Consider the following 24,996-nt stretch of genomic DNA (forward strand, 5'->3'; position numbering starts at 1 on the left):
AGACGAAGTCTGACAGAGCTCAACGGGGGTTTTTATTTCGTGATAGCTGGTTGATTTGTGCTGGGGCCAAGACTGTAGACCTTCGGGACATGGGTTTGATGATCATTTTTTTTTGCCCGGGCTTGAGACCTGGGGCGTTTGGACGTCATGCCATGAGGGGGATGGATCGTATTATTGTGTCTGCAGGGCTATAGCGGTGGTAGTATATGAGCCGTGGAATATATACGGTCGTCTCAGGATTTGAAATGCAATACTTGGTTGGTGTTGATGAGATGGCCTGCTTTTGCTACATGCCAGGGAGACGGAATGGAGAGATGGTCAAGAGCTGGACTGTTCGCGCCGGCGGGCAGATCTTGTAGGTAATAGTTGCTTCTTTCTTGGTGGTGTTTTCGCTTTGATTTCCACATCTCGTTGTGGCCATGCGTCTACTGCGGCTTGTAAAGCATGGCCTCCGTGTATGGGCAACGCAGGCTTGAGCGTGTTGCCTGGGGTTTCTGGTCAATTTTTGGTTAGCAAGAGCAGTTACTTTTCTTTCTGAAGATCGTGCACATATGCCGATTTCATTCGAGAGCACCAGTACTGCCTAGCTCGGCCCGAACTGTCAGCAGTCATGGCCCCATTTGAAGAAGAAGCGACCGACTTCATGCACCAACTTACATACGCATTCCGCATTGTCCCAGGACCTCTGACGTGGCCGTGTTCGCAAGCATTCCAAGCCGGCCACCTACGATACGCGTATTACATCCAGCGCTACACTCCATCTCAAGAACACAAAGACAATCAGTTGAATCGCACCATCGGCTCACACTCATCCCGCGCCACTGACACGGTCAGCCCGGGGTCCTATGCAGACCCTCAACCGCAGCCTGCATTCTGCCTAGACTCCTATATATGCGGGAAGCATTCCATTACGCGAGATCGCTGGCCGGAGAGCTCTAGACGGCGGAGTTCGCTTCGACTGTACATAAGATGGAGGAACAATTTGATCTCTTATTGCGGAGTTTCTGCCAGGCGGCTGTGTTCTCCGTAGTAAATATCTTGTTGAGGAAAATGAAAATGTTGGTAAGTGGTGAGAGTTGCGGCTTTGGACGACATTTTCCCAGCCACAATACCACCCGTGCTTTGGACAAGGCGCATGTACAGGAGCCTAGACAGCCCGTCAAGTTTTCATCATCGCCACAATGTCTTCGTTCCACTTGGGCTCCTGTTTCAGCATTTGTCGACTGAGTCTCGTCTTTCACACAGACCTGCCCTGCCTGGGGGTAGCTGGTCCACCCTAAATGCTACCGGATTCTCAGAGGCCTTTGGAGAAGCACCAATGAGGACTATCCTGAGGAGACCTGCACCGACCAGGGTGTGACTTCGGTCGGCCGAGAAAAGCCATTCCAGCCCATCCCATTGAGTGCGCGGAGGTGCGTTAAATGTCCTAGACCCACTTTTCCGCAATACCTAAATAGTACCTCTTTTACTGCTAAGTTAGCTATAATATGAGGTATTTCTTTGTAACTTTAAAACTTCTAGTGACTTTTATTATTATATGAAATACTAGTAGGGTAATGTACCTTTTAACACTAGATTTTTGATTGGCCAGAACCTGAATTCGGTACATCCAACGCACCTCCGCGCACTCAATGGGATTCCAACCATTTGGGGGTGGAGACCGGGATCTACCCGCCAGCAGTACTCCATAGCACCTGGGTTCTTGCTCAGAAAGCAAGCTAGGCTTGCATGGCTGGCCGCTTGTCAACTCGGCACTTATCCACTGGGCCATGTTCCAAGGATACCAACGACGCTCATTGTACATATGTAGAACTTGTATCCGTAATGCTTCCGACCAACACCTAGTGGATGTACCGCGTAGTTGGAGCGAATAAGACGCAATGATGACGGATGATATATCACTCCGTCTTAGCCCCTCTACTCCATATCTCGCCCTGAATGTATCCTACTAGACAATCAGCATTGATCAGGCTCCGGTCCTAGTAGAGGCGAAGCCCTAGCGGTGGTTACTCACTTTCCGAAGGGCTGCATAACTTACGATGCGACGTCGATCCTCCAATTACACCGCCTGTAGTTGGTCAGTGTTCTCCAGCTAAACGAAACTCCGCAAATATCTCCCCGCTCAGTACCAGTTTCAAGTCATGTGGGAGCGTCGGGAGCCGATTGTCTGCATATCAGCGACGACGTTGAGGAATGGACCAAAGATTCACTGGCTGGTGCCCATTCACTTGGGTGCCGCAGAGAAGATTGCGCCGCGCTCCGTATGAGTAGACTGCCGACAAGATATATTGCGGCTATGAAGCACATTTTCCCCTCAGAGGCATCTGTCTCGAGTCGCACAACATCATGACTTAGCCGCAAACCATTTCGGCCAGTACTGGTGCATATATTAGGCAACGACGATATTTCTGAGGACGCGGCACTGACGAATGAAAATCTAGAAACAGAAAATCATTGTGTCTGCTCCATTCTGTGCCCTGTTCTACCACGCATAACATCCGGCAATCATGGTGCAGTTGGCTGAGGTTTCAAGCCGTCTTGGGCTCATCGCAGGAGCCCTGTCGTTATTTGTTAGTACTCTCCCAAAATCAATGATATTCAACATTGCTGCTGGGGCGTTCCGTACTGAAGCAATATAGGTCATAATATATACTGCAGGCTGCTGGATTTACAACCTGTGGTTGCACCCTTTGAGGAAATACCCTGGCCCCCGGTTCTATGCCGCTTCTCGAATCCCTTATTTGCGTTCTCTGCTCAGCGGAAGGCATCATGCTACTGTACTTCATCTGCATAAGAAATACGGATCCATTGTGCGAATTGCACCCAATGAGCTTGCTTTCAGTGATGCTGAGGCGTGGAGAGACATTATGGGGCACAAGAACAACGCCGAAGAGTTCGCCAAATATCGTCCCATTTACCGACCGGGTAGAGCTGCACTTACGCCACCAGACATAATATACTCGGGTCGGGACGAACATGCCGCATTGAGACGGCAACTATCTCATGGGTTCTCAGACAAGTCCATGAGAGGCCAAGAGTCACGTATCGTGCACTTTGTCGATCTCCTCATCAAGCGACTACACCAGTGGAACAACAACGGCAAGACCCCCCTTCGTATGGATTCGTGGTACAATTTCACCACATTTGACATCATCGGTGATTTAGCCTTTGGAGACTCTTTCGGCTGTCTTGAAAATTCCGACTACCACGAATGGGTCAAGTGTATTTTTGAGTTGACCCGTCTGGGAACCTATTTCCAGGTCGAAGACTATTACCCTCTCCTGAAGCGTATCGTAACGAGGATACTCCCCAACCGGGCCCTCGAGAAGCAGAGATTCCACGACAAGATCAACAAAGCAAAGCTGCAAAAAAGAATCGAAGCTGGCAGTAGGGATGATCTGATAGACGGTGTCTTGAAGAAGAAGGATGAGTGGAACATGTCGATTGAGCAGTTAGAGTCGAATTCCACGCTGCTAGTTATTGCAGGATCCGAGACGACGGCCACCGTCCTCTCTGGTGTCACGTACCTACTCACATCTAATCCCCACACCCTCAAGCGCCTGACAGAGGAAGTCCGATCGACCTTTGCCGATGAAGACGAGATTACTATCGAATCTGCCAGTAGACTCCGGTATATGCTAGCCTGTTTAGATGAAGCTCTCCGAATGTATCCGCCTGTTGCAATTGCGTTGCCAAGAACCACTCCAAAGGAGGGCGGCATGGTTGCAGGAACCTTCTTGCCTAAAGGCGTGAGTAGTTGGCCCTCCATGAGACGGGAAAGATGACGAGAATTATACAAATGGATGCTTACCTGACCTCAGACCGTTGTGGGCGTCCACCATTGGGCTGTATATCACATGGAAGAGCACTTCCAGGACCCCTTCAACTTCCATCCCGAGAGATTTTTGGGAGACGCAAGGTTCGCAAACGACAACCGAAACATTTTTCAGCCATTCCATGTCGGTCCACGAAACTGTATTGGCAGGAAGTAAGCATCGCACTTGCCTAGTTGCCTCTCTAATCCGCAAACCCCCCCTCTTCCCCCCGCAGGGCATAAACCCCTCCAATCTCCCTCTCAACACACATCATTGTCTACTTTCATGTGAAAACGGAAGGCAAGAAAGTAATGCTAACGGGCCCTGCAGTCTGGCATATGCTGAGATGCGACTGATCCTCGCTCGTGTGATTTATAATTTCGACATGAAACTTGCGTCTGAGAGTTCGGGGTGGCTGAGCCAACGATCCTATACGCTGTGGGAGAAGAATCCGTTGATGGTGTATCTTACTCCCAGAGCTGACAAGGAGAAACCAGCCCTGTGGAGGGAAGCAGCAGCATCTACCGGAGCATGAAGAATGCAACGGTGCCGATACAAGAGCTAGGGATGTAGAATGTGTCTTGCCACTTTCTTGATGGAACGGCCGAACCCCACTCATAGTAACTACATATCTCAGCTCTGGTAATTCCATATACACTCTGATATCCAGTCCGACGGTACCACGTCGGGTTTTCAACGAGCTCAAAGCAGTCATCAACACCATCTACCGTCATTCACAGACTTCGCGTCACATTGATGAATTGACTATTAAATTGACCTTCATCGTAATCCTCATCCACACTCACGTCGGGCACGCCTCTCCACTTGTCTCTTATGTTACATGTATGTATGTCTGCGTATTCCTCCTCGACCAAAGTGCTTCACAGGTCCTTTATTTGATGTTAATTTGCCCTGTCCTGCACTTTGCGAATATGAATTGGCATATGCAACGTTTTTACAGGATGCGACTGACTGCTGTCCTTCTCCCGTGACATGAACGAACCACCAATTCTCAAGCAGAAACCTGGTCTGTGGGCCCCTGCATTCTGCCCCAGCCATCGATCAGAAATCCTGCCGCTAATTCTTTAGATCCGGTTGTGCCGGTTGAGGCGTCTGGTATTCCCATTGGCAAGCTGGTAGTACCTACCTGTAGCTAGGGTATGTAGCTGATACCTATCTACCGCGGCACCCAAGATTGGTTTGCTGGATAAGCTTTCGTAAGATGAGCTTCAGCATGTTGTCATCATGCTGGCGTGTTCCTAACCCCCTAAGGACAAACAACGCGCATCATCACCATCGGCGACACCGACAAGGAAGCCGGTCAATTGATTTCCCACATCTGAACCGATTGTAGGCTGCACGACCATACTGTGGTTGGAGCTTGGCGACATTAACCCCGCCATCTCGAGACACAGAGCCACAGTGTAGCGAGCGGCGAGACGATTTGACTTTCCGACGCCGCTGTCGATACACTTGGACAGCTATTTCGATTATACCACGATGAAGGACGGCGACGGCAACAGCGATAAAGACCGAAAGGTCAAGGCGACAACAGTGAAGCATGCAACCTTTGCCGAACCAGAAAAGCAGGCGGACGGGTCTGTAGGCGACAGTGACGATGACACCAAGTCGTTGGAGGTGCGAAGGCCTTCATCCCAATTGAGTCGCGACACTTTGCGGGTGCACATAGCTAACGCGAGAGGTCATTTTCTGCTTCTAGGTGACCTTTGACCCCGCCAATCCATATCGCCGAAAGAGTTCTCTCGTGGCATCAGAGGTAGTGCCGCCATATGCACATCAACACCCCGCGGCTGCCCGGCGCGACCAATGCCTTGTCCATCAGTTTCTAGATAGCCAGCGTCGAGCCAACGCCGCAGTTGGCGATGCTGGTCAGAAACGATACCATGCGCATCCTATTTATGCGAGCCCCGACGAGCACGATGAGCACAATGTCGATGAAACTAGAGCAGAGGGCAAAGACAGACCCTCCGGATCCAAACACAAGCCAAGACAAGACTCACGTGTCGAGGTAGATCCCTCTAGCCTCGATGGAGGTCGAATTGGACAGGCTGATCAGGAGGCTTGGACCCGTACTATGTCCAAGAGTGCCTCGCAGCTGGATTTGACTCAAAACGACGAGGTTCACAGTCGCATGCTTACTAAAAAGCAACTTTCCGACATGGCATGGGGTGTTCGTGAATTAAGTCGAAGACTGAGCAGCATGCGAATCCGCTTTCGAGTCAAGACTATTTTCCTTTTGACCAAAGTTTACGACCAAGACTTGATTCCCAAGGCCAGAGAATTGACAAAGTGGCTTTTGCACAATCAAAGGGACGTTGATTACGTCGTGTTTGTGCAAGACAAATTGAAGACAAGCAAGAAGTTCGACGTAGCCGGTATTCTGGACGATGCGGCCAAGAGCTACTCTGCAGATGGTGCTGTAGACTTTGCCACAGCAAGAGCGAGTCTGGAACGACGACTCCGGTACTGGGACGAGCCAATGTGTAGATCGCGACCACATATGTTTGACTTTGTGATTACGCTCGGCGGCGACGGCACGGTCCTATATGCCAGCTGGCTATTCCAGCGCATCGTCCCTCCTGTCTTGAGCTTTGCCCTCGGCAGCTTGGGGTTTTTGACCAAGTTTGACTTTGGAGAGCACGAAAGAATACTAGGGTCTGCGTTTGACAAGGGCGTGACTGTTAGTTTGCGCCTTCGTTTTGAAAGCACGGTGATGAGGAGCATCAGACGAAAGTACTCTGACGAAGAAAAGGAGTCTGGCGAAGACGAAGACGATCTTCACAGCCGCAGGGACTTGGTAGAAGAGTTGATAGGGGAAGAGAGGGAAGACGAACACACCCATCGACCCGACGGCACTTACGAAATCCTGAACGAAGTGGTGGTGGACCGTGGACCGAATCCCAGTAAGAAGAATGCCCCTCTGCTGATGAGTATTGTATCAAACCTCCATTTAACACAGTATCCTAGCCATGTCATACACTGAGATTTTCGGAGACGACGAGCATTTCACCTCCATTCTTGCGGATGGCGTTTGCGTATCTACGCCAACGGGATCCACGGCGTATAACCTCGCAGCTGGAGGCTCACTCTGCCACCCTGAAAACCCCGTCATGCTAGTCACCTCCATTTGCGCGCATACACTCTCGTTCAGACCAATCATTCTGCCCGATACCATTGTGCTCCGCGTTGGCGTGCCGTACGACGCCCGGACGGCGTCGTGGGCGAGTTTTGACGGCCGTGAGCGGGTGGAGATGAAGCCTGGTGACTATGTGACTATCAGCGCGAGTCGGTTCCCATTCGCGTCTGTGCAGACAGAGGGTCGGCGAAGCGAGGACTGGGTGAATAGTATCAGTGGGAAACTGGGGTGGAACACGAGACAGAAACAAAAGGAGTTCAAGAAGTGGGATTAGGGATGTTGGCAATTGAGGGATATCTTGTCTTGTCTGGTGAAGCTATGGATGGCTGAAGTAGATGGGTTTTTGACGATTTCATGTAGAATCCAGTACTCCGTAAATAGGAAGGAAAGGGAAGTTGGGTTGCATGTACACAAAGGCATCCTGTATCTTGCATCTGGTTGCCTTGATCGATTGTCGATGTGATGGGGTGCTTTATGGGTGATGTGTTGTGATATGTAGTGCCAAGTTTGTTTCCAAAATCGAAAGGGATGTAGATGACATTGTCTTGTTGTCAATGTGTAATGGTTGCGATGGCGGTATAATTGGCGTTTGTTGGTCCCCCGTCTCGTGCTCTACTAATAAAACTTGCAGAGCAGAAATGAGGACCAGTCGGGTCGGGCTGGGACCTGACCAAGGGTCCCCAGTGGGGACAGGAGCTCTCTCCGCGACATGGAAGCTCTTGAGGGAGTGAGGACAGGAGCTCAGCTTCACCGTCGACCATAAAACGACAGAGCCAACGCAGCGCGCCCTCACGCTCGGCCAATTTCAGAAGATTGCTTATTACTTCCCTTCCTAAAACCGCCAATTGACTCCTTCGCCTCGCAGCACCGGCCGCCATCATCACGAATCTCATCTCCGCAAACCACCACGACCACCCGCCACAATGTCCGACCTGCCCCCCGACCTCTTCGACCAAACCACCATCATCTCCCTCCTCGCCACCGTCGCCATCGTCCTAGTCGCCTACCTCACCTCTAAATCCGTCCTGCCCACGTCAACATCCGGCACGCTCCGCTTCCTCTTCATCTGGCACCTAGCCGACGCGCTGTGCCACTTCATCCTTGAAGGCAGCTTCCTGTACCACTGCTTCTTCTCGTACATGACACCCGACGCCGAGACAGACATTACAAACTTGTTTCCCACACCATTTAATTTCCTGGGCTGGGAGAACCAGAGAATTTATGGGCCGCAAAGCGGTGGGGATAACCCGTTTGCGCAGCTGTGGATGGTATATGCCAGGGCGGACAAGAGATGGGCTGGTATAGACCTGGTACGCCACCTACCTCTTTCCGAGTGATCGAACCTATTATGAGTGTGTAGAGCTGACCTTTCTTTTTTTTTACTTGATGGGTTTCAGGGTGTTGTTAGTCTTGAACTGCTGACTGTGTTCTTTGATGGACCTGTGGCCTTGTACATCTGCTATCTGATTAGCAAGGGGAGCCCCAAGGCAAACTTTTGGATGATTATTCTGGCTACTGCTGAGCTTTATGGAGGTGTGCATTACAGATTGACTGACTGATGTTGTAAAAAAAAAAACTTTGTTTGCTAACCAAGTTATGTCATAGGATTCATGACCTTTTGCCCCGAGTGGCTCACCGGCAATATTAACCTGGATGGTAGCAACTTCATGTACATGTGGGTATACCTCGTCTTCTTCAACGGCCTCTGGGTTGCCATCCCTCTTTACGCCATGTGGTATTCGTACTGTCAGATCTCAAATGCGTTTTTGGCCCTTCCCACCAAGAAGAATAACTAGGGAGGGTGAGGGAAAAGCGTACGGGGTGTAGACACGACTACAGCGTGGATTATACAAAGGTGGTGGACGGGCAAGTAATTTTACTGGTAATTGAATGTGAGAACTGTAATTAATATCGCGAAAAGAATCTACGACGCTAGATCAAGAATATACATCAACAGGTTGGAGAAGAAAATTTGACATGTTTTAAATTGCAATTATCTAGGGGGTATTGGATATGCACGTCATTCCGCAAACAACATTTGCTCTCGGCATTTCTCGTCCCGCAAAACCAATCTAGATCTGCTGCTTGTGAGCCTCAGCTTTAGCATCGTGCTTGTGCTCGTCGACCTTGTCACCAAGGGCGTCCTTGGCAGCAGAAGCACTACACCAGTTAGTTTACATGTCGAAACGACGACGATCCGGGGATGTTCATACCGAGTGCCGATGGGGGCATCGCTGTCCTTGGCAACTTGCTTGTTGGTCTCCTTGGAGGCTCCGCTGGTGGCCTGCTTGACAGTCTCGGAGACGTAGTTGGCACCTTGCTTGAGGGAATCCATTGTCAAAGTACTTTGGTAGGTAATTTTTTAATGTAAAAAGAGTGATTGTATTTTTTGATTGGTAAAGTTCGATGTCCGGGATAAGAGAAGATGGAGGAACGGGAAGGCCGTCTTGTGGCTTTTTATATACAATGTCAGACCGATGAGTACAACAGGACTGCGGTCAAGGCTTCACGGGTTCGCCTTATTTTCCGCGGCTACAAAACTGTTTTCTTTGCACATGATGGGGTGAGGGACATATTGCGTCATGGATATTCCAAGGCCACGTTTTTTTGGTAGGACGTGGTGTTGAGAGATGATGTCGGGGGAGAAGCTCCGAGGGACGGGATTGGTTTCTATTGGCTGGGGGACATTAGGCAACCTTGAAAGTGGGTGCCTCATGGCTTGGTCAAAGCACTTAACCGTTTGCTGCCTTGGTGAAAGATGTCACGGGTTGGGAACTTGGCGTGAAAGAAGGACGTAGAAGGTTACACAACATCCTCTGTGGTCGTTCAACTGTTAGCTGGAGATGTTGCTTCCGCAACAGATGACGTCAGGTGCGTGTGGCTTGTGGCCGTCATTGGCGGACAGTCACTGCCCCGGTTTTATCTCCAAGTTGACCAACAGAAAGAAGCGTCATGCAGGATAATGACTTTGCCTTTTTGTCAGACAGACAAGTCTGTTCTCGAATGTCTTAAACTGGCATCTGGTTGAAGAGCAATCTTAGGATCCATCAGCCACAGGTGGGGGAGGGAACCTCATGAATGACGCACGACCGTGTGGAGGGAAAGCGCTGTCCTGCAAATTGCCTTGGTTGCTCTGTGGAAAGAGCCTGATTGGCCGCGTGCTTTGATGTCTGATCGAGATCATGTCGTGACGGACGTTTGTCTCCGGCTTTTGGCTTTTTGGACTTTGCTGCGTGCTCGTGGCCACTAGACCGGAGCAGGCCGACGATGGACGTCGACATGTCAGGTCTACCGGTTGCCTCCCTTCTCCAACACACAACCTGAGCAGTTGAGAAATTCTTATCGATAATGGCCGGTGGCAGTGTCGTGCGTACCGGCCAGCGCCGCTCCTATCGTTGCCGAGACGTATTTACCAGGGTCCCGGCATAACAGCCGTTACATTGTGGAGATGAGCTTTATGCTACTTGGCACGACTGGAAAGTGATAATTTGACATCATTTCATGCTACTAGTCTTCAAGGGCGGAGACATGGAGGTTTCCGAGTCGTGGCTTAGATGTTTGGGTCGGAAATACTGCCGGTCATGGCTGAATCGCAATGCTGAACGGTCTGAGCGAACCACCTCGTGATACTGTGCCTTCGGTATTTTCCTCCCGAAGGAACATGGACAAATGGCAAAATACCATATACTTCTCTCCAGCTTTATATCCTATACTCCTCCACGGCCTGTTGCTATCTTGGCGCAGAGAGCACGAAAAAGATGACTCCTGTCACTCCCGCACACAAGGTCTGACTTTGAAAAAGTACACGCAATGAACCAAGAGAAGGGTAGTGTCTCTGAAGACCGTTTCTATTTGTGCTTTCGTACATGCTCACCCTGCTCTAGCCTAATCGGTGTCCTCTCCGCGTTTCAGTGATGCTTCACAGCTCTTGGCGTTGACGAATAGGAGCGAGCCAGGCTCGACTAGACAGTAGACTCAATGCGTCAGGCGTAAAGAAGACGGTGGCGTTTATCTCCCGGATCGAAATCCGCGAGAACAGAGTTCATCCGACTGTGTGTCGCGGGAGAAGAGTGGCTGAGTAGTTCAACCGTCCGGCTAGGTCGGATCCGGACTGATGAGGCAGGTCCCTTGATAACCAGTCGCGCGGCCTCAACGCTTGCATGGCCTCAAATTGCGACAAAAGCAAAATTGCAACAGTATAGAACGCTACCTGATATAGTCGAGGTTGCGGGCGCGCCTTGCCAGAGTCTGGTCGCAAACCACGATGAGAATCCCGGAAAGGTGAGAGCTCTCGATTCAAGTCACCCACATAACCAATCGCCGAGGTGTTGCCGTTACAGCATGTAGAGCTGCGTCACTGGTGTTGCACAATAGATGTCTGTGCATTGCTCTCGACAAAGCGCAAGAAACAAGAGTCGCATGCCAGATCCTAGGAAATCCGCACATCATCACCTGTGGCAGAACTGGTATTGGCTCGTAATGTAGCGCGGACCAAATGAGACCCTGGATGGCTCTGGTATCGCGACGACTGTTATGTTAACCCTGATACAAGTTTGCCACAAGTCAGTACGGAGTCGGGAGGGTTAGGTTGTAGCAGCAGAGGATCTGGTCCGCCGGGAACCAATCCGCGATCAAGACTTGACGACAACCTCCCAAGTTCTGGTGTTTCTAGTCTCCAAACAGGAGGTATGGGTGACTCTGGCAGTCGAAAAGGGTCGGTTCTTGTTTCAAAGAAAGTTGCGGTTGCAAGCGTTGAACGAGGGGAGGACGCCAAGCCTTTCCCGATTAGGTGTAGTGCGAGTGCCTGTTCAACTTCACCACTGACATTCGAAACTCCAAGATGTTGCAAGACTGCTTCAACACTCCAATCCCCAAACGCCACACACTGTGGGATTAATATAGCCAACGGTCTCGAGGTTTGACCTTGTGCGTCTGGGGCAACCCCTATTCGGCGCTCCCGAGTGCAGCGTGCAAAAAAAAAAAAAAAAAAAAAAAAAACTAATCACAGGTGGGTTGAATGGAGAGTCTCCCTGAGCCCAAACATTGACACCTACAGTGTACACAGAAGTAGCCAGCCAAATCGATCGTCGGGCGCTGATAACGATCTGGGTTACAGAGACAACTTTATCCCAGCTAAAGTTTATCGGTAGCTTAAGAGGATCTGGAGGCTCCGTGAGACATGTACGCCATGTGCGACATGCACGACATCGCCGTAGGGCTAAACGCTCGGCCGCGGCGAGACTAGATGGAGTAGTAGTAACACACAGAGGCTCAACATCCAGCCCACCCGTCTGAATCGCTGGAGTCGACGCCATTCGTTGTTTGCCTCGACTGTGGCCTGGTGGCCTTAACCGCTCCCTTGCCCGGTAATGCAACAAGATGACCCCTTGTTGGAGGATCCTAGCACTTTCTCAATCTATGCTAAGAAGCCTTGATGTCTGTGTTCAACCATCTGACAGGCTTTGGCGTTCAGCTTGCTTAGCACAGATTCGGGTGGCGGCCATGCCGGAGGTGTTCCCTGGTCCTGCTCGATATCACTTGCTGCCAAGCCACACACCACCAGGACGGGTTTTTGTCATCATCCTCCCTCCGTACCTGACTCTGCCCCGCGCTCATCTATAGCGTTTGGCATCCTCTTGACACAAAAACGTAGTCTTGTATTCATCTTTCTATTGTCGTTTGGTTTGAATGGTGATTCGTGTCTTGTTGCATCGACTGGGTTGACCCCATCCTTCCTTTCTACTTGGAGTTGCTAGTCATTCACTTAAAACCAACCTAGCTATTCTTTCGGCTGTCCGGACAGCCGTTTACGATTAAGAACGACTCACTTCTTGTTTCTTCCCCCTAATCTGGGCTTTCCTTTTCCCCGGACGGCTGCGCCTTCTTCGACGAACCCTCGCCTCTCCTTTCTTTTCCTTCTCTCCGCGAGTAAACAGGTCTTGTTTCCGCGGCTCGCCTCTTCACTTCCCATATACACGACGACAAAACGACTCGAGAGAACCTCATCACCCTCGAGGCAGCCGGCAGTATAGATGATCTCCACGGGCGGCGAACAGGAGCTGGCTATCTGAGCGAAGGCATCGGGCCTCCTCTGTTCAGTCAACCGAGACAACTCTCCACCTGCGTCATTGACTCACTGAACGTCATCATCTGCTACGTTTAACAAAGCCAGCAGTTCAACATCGTCTTTTATGGATGGCTTTGGTTCAAGGTGGGCAGAGCCACCTAATTTCGAATTATGGCCCAGGGCAGGGGAGCTATTGGGCACCCAAGGGAACAATTCGGCTGCGTTTATTAATGAGTTGAAATTTGCGGCGTCCAAGTCAATACGGACGTCATTTTTAATTCTGGCTAGTTTCAACGCTGTGGCGGGTACCACGACAGCGCTTGGTATTTATTGGGATTGTTACATGACTGCGAAGAGAAAAGATTTCAGCTTTAGGCTGAAGTAAGTGCACCCATGTGCCCAGCCGAACAAAGAAAACCGAAACACAAGCGTCTTGATATTAACGCTCGAGATAGGTCTTCCTTCTGGAAAGTACTTGGCCCTGCTGAGGTCTTTCCCTTTGTGCTATCGTTGGGTATTGTGGTGCAGGGGATTATATTTGCTTCTATCCAGTCGTTTGGCCTGCGTGGGCTTTTCATTCGGGGCTGCGAGCCTCTTTCACAAGTAATGCTTCCAGGTAAGATGGGATTTTCTTGTCGTTCGCACGGGTGGCTATTCATGTAACTGACCTCACTATGCGGACGCAGCCTTCTTTATTGTACCGTATATTCAGTTCACATTCGGGCTTGAAGCAATAGTTCAAGCCCTTCGTCCATACCAACCCTTCTCTCCGCGATCAAAATGGAGCGTCCCCACGTGTCTGGCTGTCATCGTTTTCGGCTTGATTTTAACGTTCGTTTTGACTCGACTCGAACTTCCCCCCGATATCTGTTTTCCTTCGGTCGTGTTCTTCCTTCGGAGATGGGCTATCGGTTGCTTTGGTCTCCTTATTGGAATTGCAGCAACGTTGCTCATAGGGTGTGTTGTTACATTTATTCGTCTGTACCGTGTTCTAGGCATCGGTGAGCAGCAGAGAATAACAGCAACATGGATGGCGTGGTTCATGGCTCTGGGTGTACTGACACTGGTAAGTCTCCGCGGGTACAGCGCTCTTTCTGGATGATGTCTTTGCTTTTCTAACTCTCGCTGCAGTCTATCATGTTGCCGTTCTTTTATGCAGTGGCTGTAGACGATTCTTCCACCATTAAAACCTCGCAGTCAGAATTATCCATGGCTACTGTCGTGGTGTCCAACTTGACGGGTCTCATGACGGGCGGAATGTATATACTGCTCCGGTCAACCAAGATCGGCAAGCTTGGCCCCAAGGGCTACTTCGAATTTGACCGGCAGCGCTCTATCAGGCACCCCAAGTCGAGCGTACCGCACAGCTTCATCTTTACGAGACAGATGGAGCAGCCTGTACCGCTGTCTACGCAATTGCCTCCTGCTCGGCGCCAAGCGAGCAGCCTGTACGCTACCCAGGACGTGGAGCTTGGGCTTGGCCCCGTACATGCCCTCACTTCAGATGAGTCCCAAAAGCCGGACGGCATGCCTGAAGCTCCCGCGGTTGGTGTAGCAACTACCACTCCCGGCCCAGTCCCGTCACAAGAAGCACATGCTCGAAAGAACTCTGCCTATAACCTCTTCCCGCGAGACACCATATCCGACAAGCCCATGTATACCCTCCCGGCCACAGCCTATGTATCTTCCAGCAAAGACAACGATCAGGCAGTCAACCCTTTTGATGATGACGAGTTACTACCTCCTCCCACCATCCGACTCTCAGGCGGCAGACACAACCGAGAATCATCCCTGGGCTCGTCCGCCACCGTCCCAATTGGCATCCGGGTCTCGAACATTCATGACATGCCCTCTGTCCAGTCTTACTACGAAGTGCCGCCTTCACCTCGAGCCACGACCCCGACCCGACCTGTTTCAAGTGTGCCTGTTCCGCAAATCCCAGACACTCTCGTCGTCCCCGAGGATGAAGCCTCGGAAGGCGGCGATAAACAACTACCCCCAGTGCCTCTGGCCCTGGTGAACAAGGAACCCGTCAAAGAAGTCGACGAGGAGGAAGTTCGTCTCAGTCCGACTGTGTACACTCCCCAACGGACCCCTAGCAAAACCAAAGCGAAGCCAAGCAGTCCAACTGCACAATCTGTTGGCCCTCCACACAGTCCAGAGAGCTTCTCGCCTGTCAATGAAGCTGAGTGGATTTAAAAGAAAATTGTAAACAAAAAAAATTACTTTTATAAATATCTTTCTCTTCTACTGTAGGTGGCAACTATAGGTTGCCCACCATAATTTTTATTTAGGAGTTTTTTTGATGGTTTCAAATGGGAGGGCTATGGAAATGAGGGACACGACCTATTCTGTCGTTTCAGTATTGCCGCGGTTATGATTGATAGATGTGGCATGGGACCGTGTATTTCGTCACAGGGAACATATGTACAAAAAGCAATGTTCTGTGCCGGCATGGCTTTGCCGACAATCAATGTTCGAATGACAAAGTCAAGTCTCGTGAAGAATTCATGTGGAAACTAGTAATCTTACCGTCTTATCCGGGGTATCAGATCTATCCCTCCAATGCGCCAGGCTTCGTAAAATGCTCAGCCCATCTTGACCTTGTTCCTCCGCTCCCACTTCTCCCACCCGGCCTGACACACGTCCTCGCTCACAATCAAATCCCGAACCCGCAGCAGCTTGGCAATCGGCAACTCCAGCCCCCACGCCAACAACCCCGTCTGTCGTGCCAGCGCAGTGACAGCGAACCACCCCAGGGCAATGAGGACGCCGGCCACGCTCCCGACGATGACCTGTCTGGGCGTATGGTAGTTCAAGTATATCCTGCTCCATGCGGTGGCGGCGGCCACGGCGGCCGCGAGAAGAGACAAGCCGACTCTTTCCAGCATTGACCACGCTCTGTTCTGCGAGGGGCTCGCAGAGTCCGAGTTTGAGGTGCCATGCGGTTGCGGTTGCGGGTGCGGTCTGTGCCGCACCAGGAGGAACAGAGCGAGCGAGACGCTCCAGAATGCCACGAACTGCGCGTGCGAGCTGGGCATGCCGTACCCCTTGCCGTGGATCTTGCGCGGGCGTTCTTCCTTGATGAGCCGCTTGACGAGAAAGTTGAGCGCTTCGCAGCCTAGCTGGCCGGCGAACATGAGTGCGATTTCGACCTCGCGCGTGGACAAGATGAGGGTCGTGTACACGATGCAGAGGGCTTGCGGGAGGAGGGCTAGGTACGCGCATAGCAGGGACACTGGGTCTTCCGGGTCCTGAAGAGCGTCAGCTACGGGACGGGGAGTTTCTGAGGAACCATTGGATACATGTCGTTGCGGTAAACGGCTGCAACGCTGTTCGAATAAGGCGATGCAGGGGAACAACATACATAATACACGTGCGTCACGGATAGCGACGCCAGCGGCGCGGTGTCGTCAAGCATGGTTGTGTTGTCGTGGGAATAGGAATCATGAATGCATGTCTATCCAGGTTGGGGAATTGGGTGCGAGAACCAGTTCCCCCCTTTGAGTGATGAGGAATAAAACCACTCGTGATGTCAATAGTGGGTGAGACATGTGGACGGTACGGGCGTCTCCATGTGCCTGGCGGCAGAATTCGCCACCGCCTGCTATGATCAGTCTGTGGGGTTAAGGGTCGCAATTGCGATTTTATGAAGCTTTTTTTTAATGTAGCTATTTTGGCATCCCTTTTTGCTTGTGTTTGCTTTGGATAAATTGCTATTTTTTTTTCCCCGGCCGTGACAAGCTGAAGCGGAACATGTCACCGGCGTATGAACTAGCGTTTACATTTCTCAGCGCCGCGATCGACTAGAGGCGGGAAGAGGGTGGTGGAACCTCGAGGAGTCATACCGCACAGAGTCTGCGGTTGAGGCGCTTTCAAACTTGATGTCTTCTCATCACTCCGTCAATAAATATCTGGCCCTACTCATTCTCGAAGCCAAGCTTGGCAAATATTCGAGGGAAATCGGCAAGCGGAAAAAAGTTAATATCATTATCCAGTCCTTCGAGCCTCAACCTAATCAGCACGTACTCGGGTCCTTGGCCACCGTTTTGCCACAACCACAGAACTTTCATACACAGATGCACTTCTCACATCGCACAACGTTCTTATAGCCACTTCCCGACCCCAGCCGGGGGATATCTTTTTACGCCTTCTCATGACAACGCAGATTATGTGGCCTCCTCACGCACGCTTGCAAACACGACACCATGGATAATGCGGGGGACGACGACGATCCTCGGCTGATGGAGCTCGAGACCTTGGAGGCGATATACCCTGAGATACGCCATGTACTCTCCTCGCCAGGACCGTCGCAAGAGGGCGAACCGCGATTCACGTTTGAGCTGGAACTCCCGGTACAGCCAGCAAAGCCAGTCACTGTTCTCTTCCCAGCGGCGTCGTCTGGCGTAGCACAAGCCGAGCGCCCAGCCCCCGCATCTGCGTCGACTCCTGCAGCCCTAGCTGTAGAACCAGTCGACTCACTTCTTGTCTCTCATTTGCCTCCTCTGTCGCTGAAGATTACCCTCCCAGATGGGTATCCCTCGGACAAGCCACCTGCTGTGACGATTTCCACCACACCGCAGTGGCTTCCGGACGCGACGCTGCGTGTCTTAGAGGACGATGGACCACGGTTGTGGGAGGAGGCAGGGAGGGATATGATCGCGTATACATACATTGACCATTTGCATAGGGAGGCAGAGAATGTTTTTGGAGCGATTAATACTGGATTTACGCTGGAGGTCGATCCCGATCATAAGCTTGCCGTGTTGGACTATGACATCAATGCCAAGAAAGCGGCTTTTGAGAAAGAGACGTTTGAATGTGGGATATGTTTGGGTGAGTATGCGTCTCCCAGAGCTCTTGAGTCTGAAAATTTACACAAGGAGAAAGTAATACTAACAAAACGTAGACCCCAAAAAGGGCTCCAAATGCCACAAAATGATGGACTGCGGCCATATCTTCTGCCTCCAATGCCTGCAAGACTTCTACACCGACGCCATCAAGGAAGGAAATCTCTCCACAGTCCGCTGTCTGACACCAAATTGTGCTAAGGATCGTGCAATATCCTCCTCCTCCCCCTCCTCCTCCAGCACCATGGCAAAGGGAAAATCCAAAACCGCCATCAGCCCCAGCGAACTCCTCCAGATCGGCCTCCCTGAAGACATGGTCAAGCGCTACGTAACCCTCAAGTACAAGACGGAGCTCGAAGCAGACAAGGACACAATCTACTGCCCTCGCCAATGGTGCAACGGGGCCGCTCGTTCGAAACGGCACAAAAAACCAGAAGGCCTCGAATTTGCTGAATCCTCGGGTGACGAATCTCCAGACACAATCACTGAGGACGACGCCGCCCATGAGGTTGACGAAAAGGCAAGCACGAAGAACAAGAGCAAAGCCAAGAAATTCGATCCTGCAGATTTGCTGTCCGTCTGTGAAGATTGCGGTTTCGCTTTCTGCAGCAGGTGCCTGCAGACGTGGCATGGAGAGTTTGTGCGATGCACACCGAAACGCAACAAGGACGAGCTGACTGAGGAGGAGAAGGCATCTCTGGAATATCTACAACTACATACGAGTCCTTGTCCTACGTGCAATGCGCCAGCGCAAAAGACCCATGGATGCAATCACATGATTTGCTCGCGGTGCGATACTCATTTCTGCTACTTGTGTTCGGCATGGCTGGATCCCGCCAACCCGTATAAGCACTATAATACGCAGCCTGATGGTAAAGTGACTTCTTGCTACATGCGTCTTTGGGAGTTGGAAGCCGGCGATGGAGGTGACGTCGGGCTGGGCTATATCGGTGGACGGGAGCTGGGACGGGTACCTGTTGGTGGCGAGGATCTCGCGGAAATCATTCCCGAGATTGAAGAGCCCGAGTCTGAGGATGACAGCGAATCCGACAACGAAGAAACCCTAGAGTTGAATCCCCCGGTTGCGGTTGCCAGAGAGGCGCCCCTGGTCCTTCGCCTCATGGACAACCAGCCTCGTCGAGAACCAGCTCCTCAACCGCCTCCCCCTCCCGCCCGAGCAGCCAGAGGAGGGCGCGGCCAGGCAAACCGCCCCCAAGGTCGAGGGGGAGCACACCAATACGTCGTTCCCGCAGGCGGGCCCCATCGTCGCGGTCAGCCAGCACCACGAGCAGCCCGAGGCCATCGTCACCGAGCAGGTCGCGGTAACGCAAGGCATCAAAACCCTCAGGAGGCCGGTGCACCCAACGCAAATGCAGGCGCGCTCGACCCAGCTCAAGAAGCTTGGGTCCGCCGCTTTGTCCAAATGGCCCTCATGGACGTCGAAGACCAAGTCGAGGGTGGAGATTCCGATTCTGACGATGGAAACTGGCAGATCGAGTGACGGGTAACCCGCCCCATTATCTCCCGTGTGCAAGACACTTGATCAAGTCTTCTTTTTTTTTTTTGGCCAAAGACAGGGCCGCGGAGATGACGGACGTCTCGGAGATGACACGGGCGCATACATTCTATTGGGGAGGCAATTCAGCAGATGAAAGGGGTTTTGCAGGACGATTTATTTCGAGCGTACATCTAGCGCTGCAGAGAGGCCTGCGTTTCTTGGTACAGACACACGGCCACGTTTGGAAAAGGTTGGTGTTCATTTTCTTGGTTGGCGTGGATCAAAGGCACATTTTAGCGGCACCGTGGAGAGCAGATGATGCTACGATTCGTGATTGTGATGATCACTTGGCGGTGTTGGTGGCACGATGGGCTGCTGGACATTGCCAACCACGGTGGTGTATGTATTTACAATAGACTGCCGCGAGAGGAAGAATAAAGTTTGGTTCGTTGGCAATGACAGGAGCGTCAGTTAACCCGCAATTATGCCACTCGCCAATCCCATTTTATATCGCGTCCCATGTCCCCTGCAGTATGGGGAGGGAGGAAGAAGCAGCACCCATGGCGCCACAACGCTCGGCGTGATAGTACGTTTGTCGATGGCACAAGAAGCCTGCATCTCAGGACCGCCATAGTGCCACCCCCAAATCATGTCATCTGTATATCGAGCATCGAGGCGTTACTGGATAGGGAAGGAGGATGGGGGGAAACGCCCAATCCCGGGGCCGAAACATCTTAGACGTCCTGTTAATGCAGGGTTGTCGCCTGGGTTTGCTCGCCGGACTCGTAGCCGCCAGCATGCATTTTGCCTCGAGGCCGCGTCTCCAATTCGCCTGGGGTCCAGAAATGCATTGCCGTACCAGACATTGGAGCAGGAGGACGAAACCAGAGGGAAATGAAGACTGGTCGGGGGCTGTTTCACGCAACAAGTCCGGTTCCCCAACCCGTTCATGGCTAAATTTAGTGTGGTCGTGAAACAAACTACGTTCCGCGTAGAGGCGAAATCAGAAACAGCAGCGACATGATAGGCACAAGGCACATGCAAAAATACCGGTCCACTCGTTGCCGGTGCCTCGTCGTCCATGGAGGACTAGTAACTAAGTTACTACTGTATGTCATCGTCATCGGACAGCCCGACGTCACTATCTACCTGACTTGCTGGCGCGACGCAGGGCAGATTAGATTACTATTCTGCGCCCGTCGTGTCATGCGTCGACCACGGTCAGCGTTTTGTTTCCGTTTCGCCCCCCTCGGTGACGAACTCGTGAGGGCTGAGCCTGCCAGATGCCAAAGGGAACATGGAAGCCGGAACTTCACGCACGCCTGGGCGAAGTGGGATCGGCCGATAATTCTGCAATCTGAGAACCGACTCCCGATGTTGCATCGGCCGCCGTGATGGAGGCAGGTTAGAAGAGGGGGGAGGATAGACCAGGACAGGGGCAAGGACAGGGAAGCCAGTGACCAAAGGAACCAATATCGTCGACTGCCACAAGCTTTACAATAGAACACCAGTGTTCGCAGCCAAAGAAATCGCCATCTGCCAAAATGTCCCGAATGCTACCCTGGGGTTTGTTCGTGTTTTTCCCGCCCGGCAAATTCGGCTGACCACGATTCGACCTTGCATTTTCCAGAATGGGCCTTTGTTGTGCAGCAACAATATCTCGTCAGCAATTCGGGGGCTGGCGGCCCAAGACATGGTCTGGTGCTTATTTTGCTCGCAAGGTAAGCTGCCTCGTCCCAACCGAGGCAACGTTTTTGAATAACTGCCCATCAACAGATATGTAATGTTGCGCGTCTGCAAATTTATCCACAACCCTCGACGCAACTCGCCGTCCTGCAAAACGGCCGGGACATGGGTTCCATTCATATGATAGAGGTTCCCGTCTGTCTCTCGAGTGCACAAAAAGTCTTGCCGTCCTGCTGTATGTGTGTATGTATGTACAATGATTCGGGCCTTCCAAGGCTTCAGGACTGGTCCCTGGTTGGCCAGGTTGGCCTGCTTCTATGATGACGGGGGTGCAAGTTGACCATGTGGTTTCTTTCAAAGGGGGGGGGCGTGTTCTTACCGCTTAGTCAACCTCTAGCCGCAGCCAGCAATACATGTACATATGTGCTCCGTACAGGAAGCGACATGTGTATACAATATTCAGGGGTTCGCGTCCGAGGTTCGCGCGTACGTGCCATGTTACAAGGTGTACTCCGGCTGGCCTACTCCGTGCAAAGTGCACGAATGCCAGCATCTCCAATCTTGGAGTGCGTGAGAACCTGACCGGCTTCTTCTCCGTCCGAACCACCGTAAAAACGACCGAGGACTTTGGGAGGATACATATCCAGGGCTGCACCATGGGCTAGAGCCAGAGACACTCGACACTACCCCAAGGAGGGATAGCTGCATCATCTCTTGCAGTTTTGCGGGGATGCCATGCAAAGGGACTGGGTGCACCGCAGAATGATGGCATCAGGCTCCTCACTCTTCCCGAGGTTGCCCTGATTTCGTCCAAATAGCCAGGACAGATTGTCTCCCAACCAAGTACAAGTACGTACGAGCAGCGTCAGCACCTGCCACAGGGCCATGCCGCCATGCCGCTATGCCGCTATGCCGCCATGCCCCGTGTCAGACCTCCGTCGTCTCGTGTGAGCGAGACGTTGAGTGCAACAACTTCTCATCCCAATCCCGTCGTCCACCCAGCCCCAGCCCACTGTTTTCTGATCGGAACTACAGACTGTAAAGCCGATTCTGAGGTGGAGATGGACTCCACGGTCATGTCTGCTTGACGTTGATGCTGCGGTTGATCCGTTTTGGAACTGGTGGCACCAACCTTTCCAACCACGCCCGCTTTGGCCTCATCCTTCTTCTGGTGATGGGGCGAGGGACAGATGACGGCTTCTTGCGCCCCATCATCACTTAAGTCGCCATTCTAACCGAATGCCTTGTGGGGCGCAGGAATGCGAACGAATAATGATTTCGTCGATACCCTCCTACCTTGAGCCGAGTGTGACGACCCTTCGGACCCGAGTCACGGAGCATTTCGCACAGTGTAGTGCATTTTGTTCCAAACATTACCTCGAGCACATCTCTCCACTTGCTAACTTGTCAATTGGTGTAAGCTGTGCTTTTTCCTTGGACGAAGCTATAATGCAGCTCTGTTGCTCTAAGCGCCGGGGCTGTCAGGGTGTTTCCCTCGTGTCCACGGCGTCTACAAATCGGCGCCTATAATTTCAAATATGTGATCCAACGGGAGTTTCTCCCTGTAGTCGAGCGTGGTACGGCTGGTCTTTGGACCTGTCACTCAAATGTCAGTGAGGAATCTAGAGATACTAACCGCATGCTCTATGTTAAGCCAAGCAGAGTGTTTTGCAGTTAGCAGCCCCAGAATTTTTATTTTTTTTGAAAAAAAATCCCCCCTCCCCCTCTGCACTAGGCAAATCCCAAGGCTCGCATACATACATAAACATGGCACATCTGTTGCCGTGTACGAGATCGAAAAGTGGAAGATCGCTGATGCAGACCAGCTGCTGCATAAACCACGCAACATCCAAAAACCTTTTCTCTCCTACGGTCGCTGGTGGCTGCTTTCACGCGAAATTTCGCAGTCACTAAACAAACCATCGCTGATCAGTCATAGAAACAACAGAGAAGCTCATAACCTCTTGTGTCCAGCGTATCGGACTTTGGTCCCATACATGGGTACCTTGATCCCAACATCTATTCTTGAATCGATATATCCCACTCTATGCAAACTCACGCTCAGAGATACATCATGGAATACATCAATAGTGGATGGATATCCCCAGGCCTCCTCATCCCCGCGACTCTGGGACGGCGGCATTAGACGTTGGGCAAAGAGTCATGCACCAACGGATAACACCACTGCGTTTGAGTGATAAAAAGAACCTGCTACTAGCACTCCGTAGTCTAGCGAGACCCAGAGCCGAGAGGAAGCTCCTCACATTGGTGAGAACATGTTGGCGCGCCGGGTCTAACGATTTCGGCCGACCATCTCAGTCTGTTGTGGCTGTAAAGAAAAGGCAAGCGCGCGGAGATCGTCAACGAAATTGGTGGGTCAGCCGAATGAACCACACTTGGCGAACCTTTCGCTGCCAATCGTCTGTCATTACACCCCCAATCGCCTAGATGTGGGCGACAAGGTTGTGTCCATGACCCAGGGGACCTTTGTTGGCTAAGCCGTTTGTGATGGTTGGTGCGTCTTCACAACACAGTCCGATGGGGAGAGCACGCAAGGGCTGCGCAGAACTTGTCAGGTTATTGCGCATCAGACGTTGTCGCGACAAGACTAGGCGGTCATTGAAGGAAAGCGCTCATGATATGCCTAATGTGTCGCTTATTGCGAGGGCTCCTGTAGCAGAGCAAGATGCTGTACATAGCCACGGTAGCTATGTCCCAACAGCCCCACGGTGATGACGAGTACTTGTCAGCTCACAAGCTCGGGTAAGGTTCTACGGGATGAGACCTACTTGTCATATGCAGTTCGGAGACGGGCAGTGCGCATCGGTATCGATGGGTTATCTATCGCTTCCATGGAAGGTGTCGTGTCCTCCAAAGCACATCCGCGCTCAAAGCAGATACTGACTTGTAGTGTTTCCAACTCACGCCATCTGTACTGCGGACGGAGCACGAAATCGTGGGCTCCGCAATCAAACCAGGCTGGTCGCCACTGAGATCCACGCGGCCAGAATAGTCGTGAATTCAAGAAAAACTCGAGATCCGGATCGCTGAATCGTGGATACTTAACTATCCACCCCCTTTGCTTACATATTTAATAGCAATATTGACCTGGGCCAGAGCATGATCTCGGTGCAACATCCAAGGACAGTGTCGGAAGGTCCGTTTGAGCATCCAGCACGGGCCAGGAGGGGCGATTCCCACATCCTTTTCTGACCTTGGGAGACGGGCTCGTTCATAATCTCGGTGATATTTTGTAAGTATCCATCGCGCAACACGCCGTATGTTCCTAACCTGTAGAGGAAAGTCCATCCCGTCGAATCAATAACTGAGGATGATTTCGTGTCTGCGTCTAGTTCACGGCATTGTCGACTCGTACATAACGCCAACATGCGCTGTTTCTGACAGAGTGGACTAGGTCTTAATTGCTCAAATGCAAAAAAGAGTTTCGCGTGGGACTCTAAGAATAAACCACAGGTAGATAAGCGGGTCGAGGCGGGAAGTAACCCTTTTGCACCTTGCCAACACCAAATGGCAGCAGGAAGCGAGGCCAAATGAGTGGCACTGAGAGGCAGATCTGCCTAAGCGGACGGTTGCACCATCCCTGATGGTTACATCGCAAACACAACTGAGAACGGCTGCAAATAATCCGGTTCGACTTTCAAGAGTGAAGTGATTAGTATCTGTGAATGGGAAAATGACACTGAAGCCAGCTCCCCTCAACCCTGTGGTCATCAAGGCTGGTGGTGACGAGAAACTGTGGCATAGTATGTATGCACGTTGCCATCACTTGGCAGACCATGCACATATCAGGGAAAGACATCTACACTTGGGCGCTTCAAAACGGGCGATGTCGCAGTTGGTGTAGGTGATGAAAAGACATCATTATGCCTAAAGAGTGCTCGCAACAACGTGTGAAATGTGCG

At 51.7% G+C, this 24,996-nt stretch overlaps 7 protein-coding genes across 7 annotated transcripts; 5 read left to right on the top strand and 2 right to left on the bottom strand.

Moving 5' to 3' along the window:
* Window positions 1–2,867: 2,867 nt before the first annotated feature.
* TRI11 (Trichothecene C-15 hydroxylase) lies at window positions 2,868–4,350 on the top strand (the record flags this gene model as incomplete). Its single annotated transcript, XM_014691152.1, has 3 exons — window positions 2,868–3,749; window positions 3,822–3,988; window positions 4,146–4,350. 3 exons carry the CDS (start codon window positions 2,868–2,870, stop codon window positions 4,348–4,350), a joined length of 1,254 nt encoding a protein of 417 aa, XP_014546638.1.
* Window positions 4,351–5,315: 965 nt separating this feature from the next.
* Window positions 5,316–7,246, top strand: G6M90_00g097020 (uncharacterized protein; the record flags this gene model as incomplete). The annotated part of the gene is made up of 3 exons (XM_014691151.1): window positions 5,316–5,453; window positions 5,536–6,739; window positions 6,804–7,246. 3 exons carry the CDS (start codon window positions 5,316–5,318, stop codon window positions 7,244–7,246), a joined length of 1,785 nt encoding a protein of 594 aa, XP_014546637.1.
* Window positions 7,247–7,895: 649 nt separating this feature from the next.
* Window positions 7,896–8,768, top strand: Ebpl (Emopamil-binding protein-like; the record flags this gene model as incomplete). Its single annotated transcript, XM_014691150.1, has 3 exons — window positions 7,896–8,282; window positions 8,370–8,505; window positions 8,578–8,768. The coding sequence occupies 3 exons, from the start codon at window positions 7,896–7,898 to the stop codon at window positions 8,766–8,768; spliced, it is 714 nt and encodes a 237-aa protein (XP_014546636.1).
* Window positions 8,769–9,044: 276 nt separating this feature from the next.
* grg-1_2 (Glucose-repressible protein) lies at window positions 9,045–9,307 on the bottom strand (the record flags this gene model as incomplete). Its single annotated transcript, XM_014691149.1, has 2 exons — window positions 9,045–9,132; window positions 9,186–9,307. The coding sequence occupies 2 exons, from the start codon at window positions 9,305–9,307 to the stop codon at window positions 9,045–9,047; spliced, it is 210 nt and encodes a 69-aa protein (XP_014546635.1).
* Window positions 9,308–13,382: 4,075 nt separating this feature from the next.
* Window positions 13,383–15,238, top strand: G6M90_00g097050 (uncharacterized protein; the record flags this gene model as incomplete). Its single annotated transcript, XM_014691148.1, has 4 exons — window positions 13,383–13,420; window positions 13,495–13,655; window positions 13,726–14,105; window positions 14,171–15,238. The coding sequence occupies 4 exons, from the start codon at window positions 13,383–13,385 to the stop codon at window positions 15,236–15,238; spliced, it is 1,647 nt and encodes a 548-aa protein (XP_014546634.1).
* Window positions 15,239–15,627: 389 nt separating this feature from the next.
* Window positions 15,628–16,460, bottom strand: G6M90_00g097060 (uncharacterized protein; the record flags this gene model as incomplete). Its single annotated transcript, XM_014691147.1, has 2 exons — window positions 15,628–16,293; window positions 16,407–16,460. The coding sequence occupies 2 exons, from the start codon at window positions 16,458–16,460 to the stop codon at window positions 15,628–15,630; spliced, it is 720 nt and encodes a 239-aa protein (XP_014546633.1).
* A 787-nt stretch (window positions 16,461–17,247) lies between these two features.
* Window positions 17,248–19,390, top strand: itt1 (E3 ubiquitin-protein ligase itt1; the record flags this gene model as incomplete). Its single annotated transcript, XM_014691146.1, has 2 exons — window positions 17,248–17,875; window positions 17,949–19,390. 2 exons carry the CDS (start codon window positions 17,248–17,250, stop codon window positions 19,388–19,390), a joined length of 2,070 nt encoding a protein of 689 aa, XP_014546632.1.
* Between the last annotated feature and the right edge of the window lie 5,606 nt (window positions 19,391–24,996).

The sequence above is a fragment of the Metarhizium brunneum genome, chromosome 6 (assembly GCF_013426205.1).
Source record: "Metarhizium brunneum chromosome 6, complete sequence".
Taxonomy (NCBI): Eukaryota; Fungi; Ascomycota; class Sordariomycetes; order Hypocreales; family Clavicipitaceae; genus Metarhizium; species Metarhizium brunneum.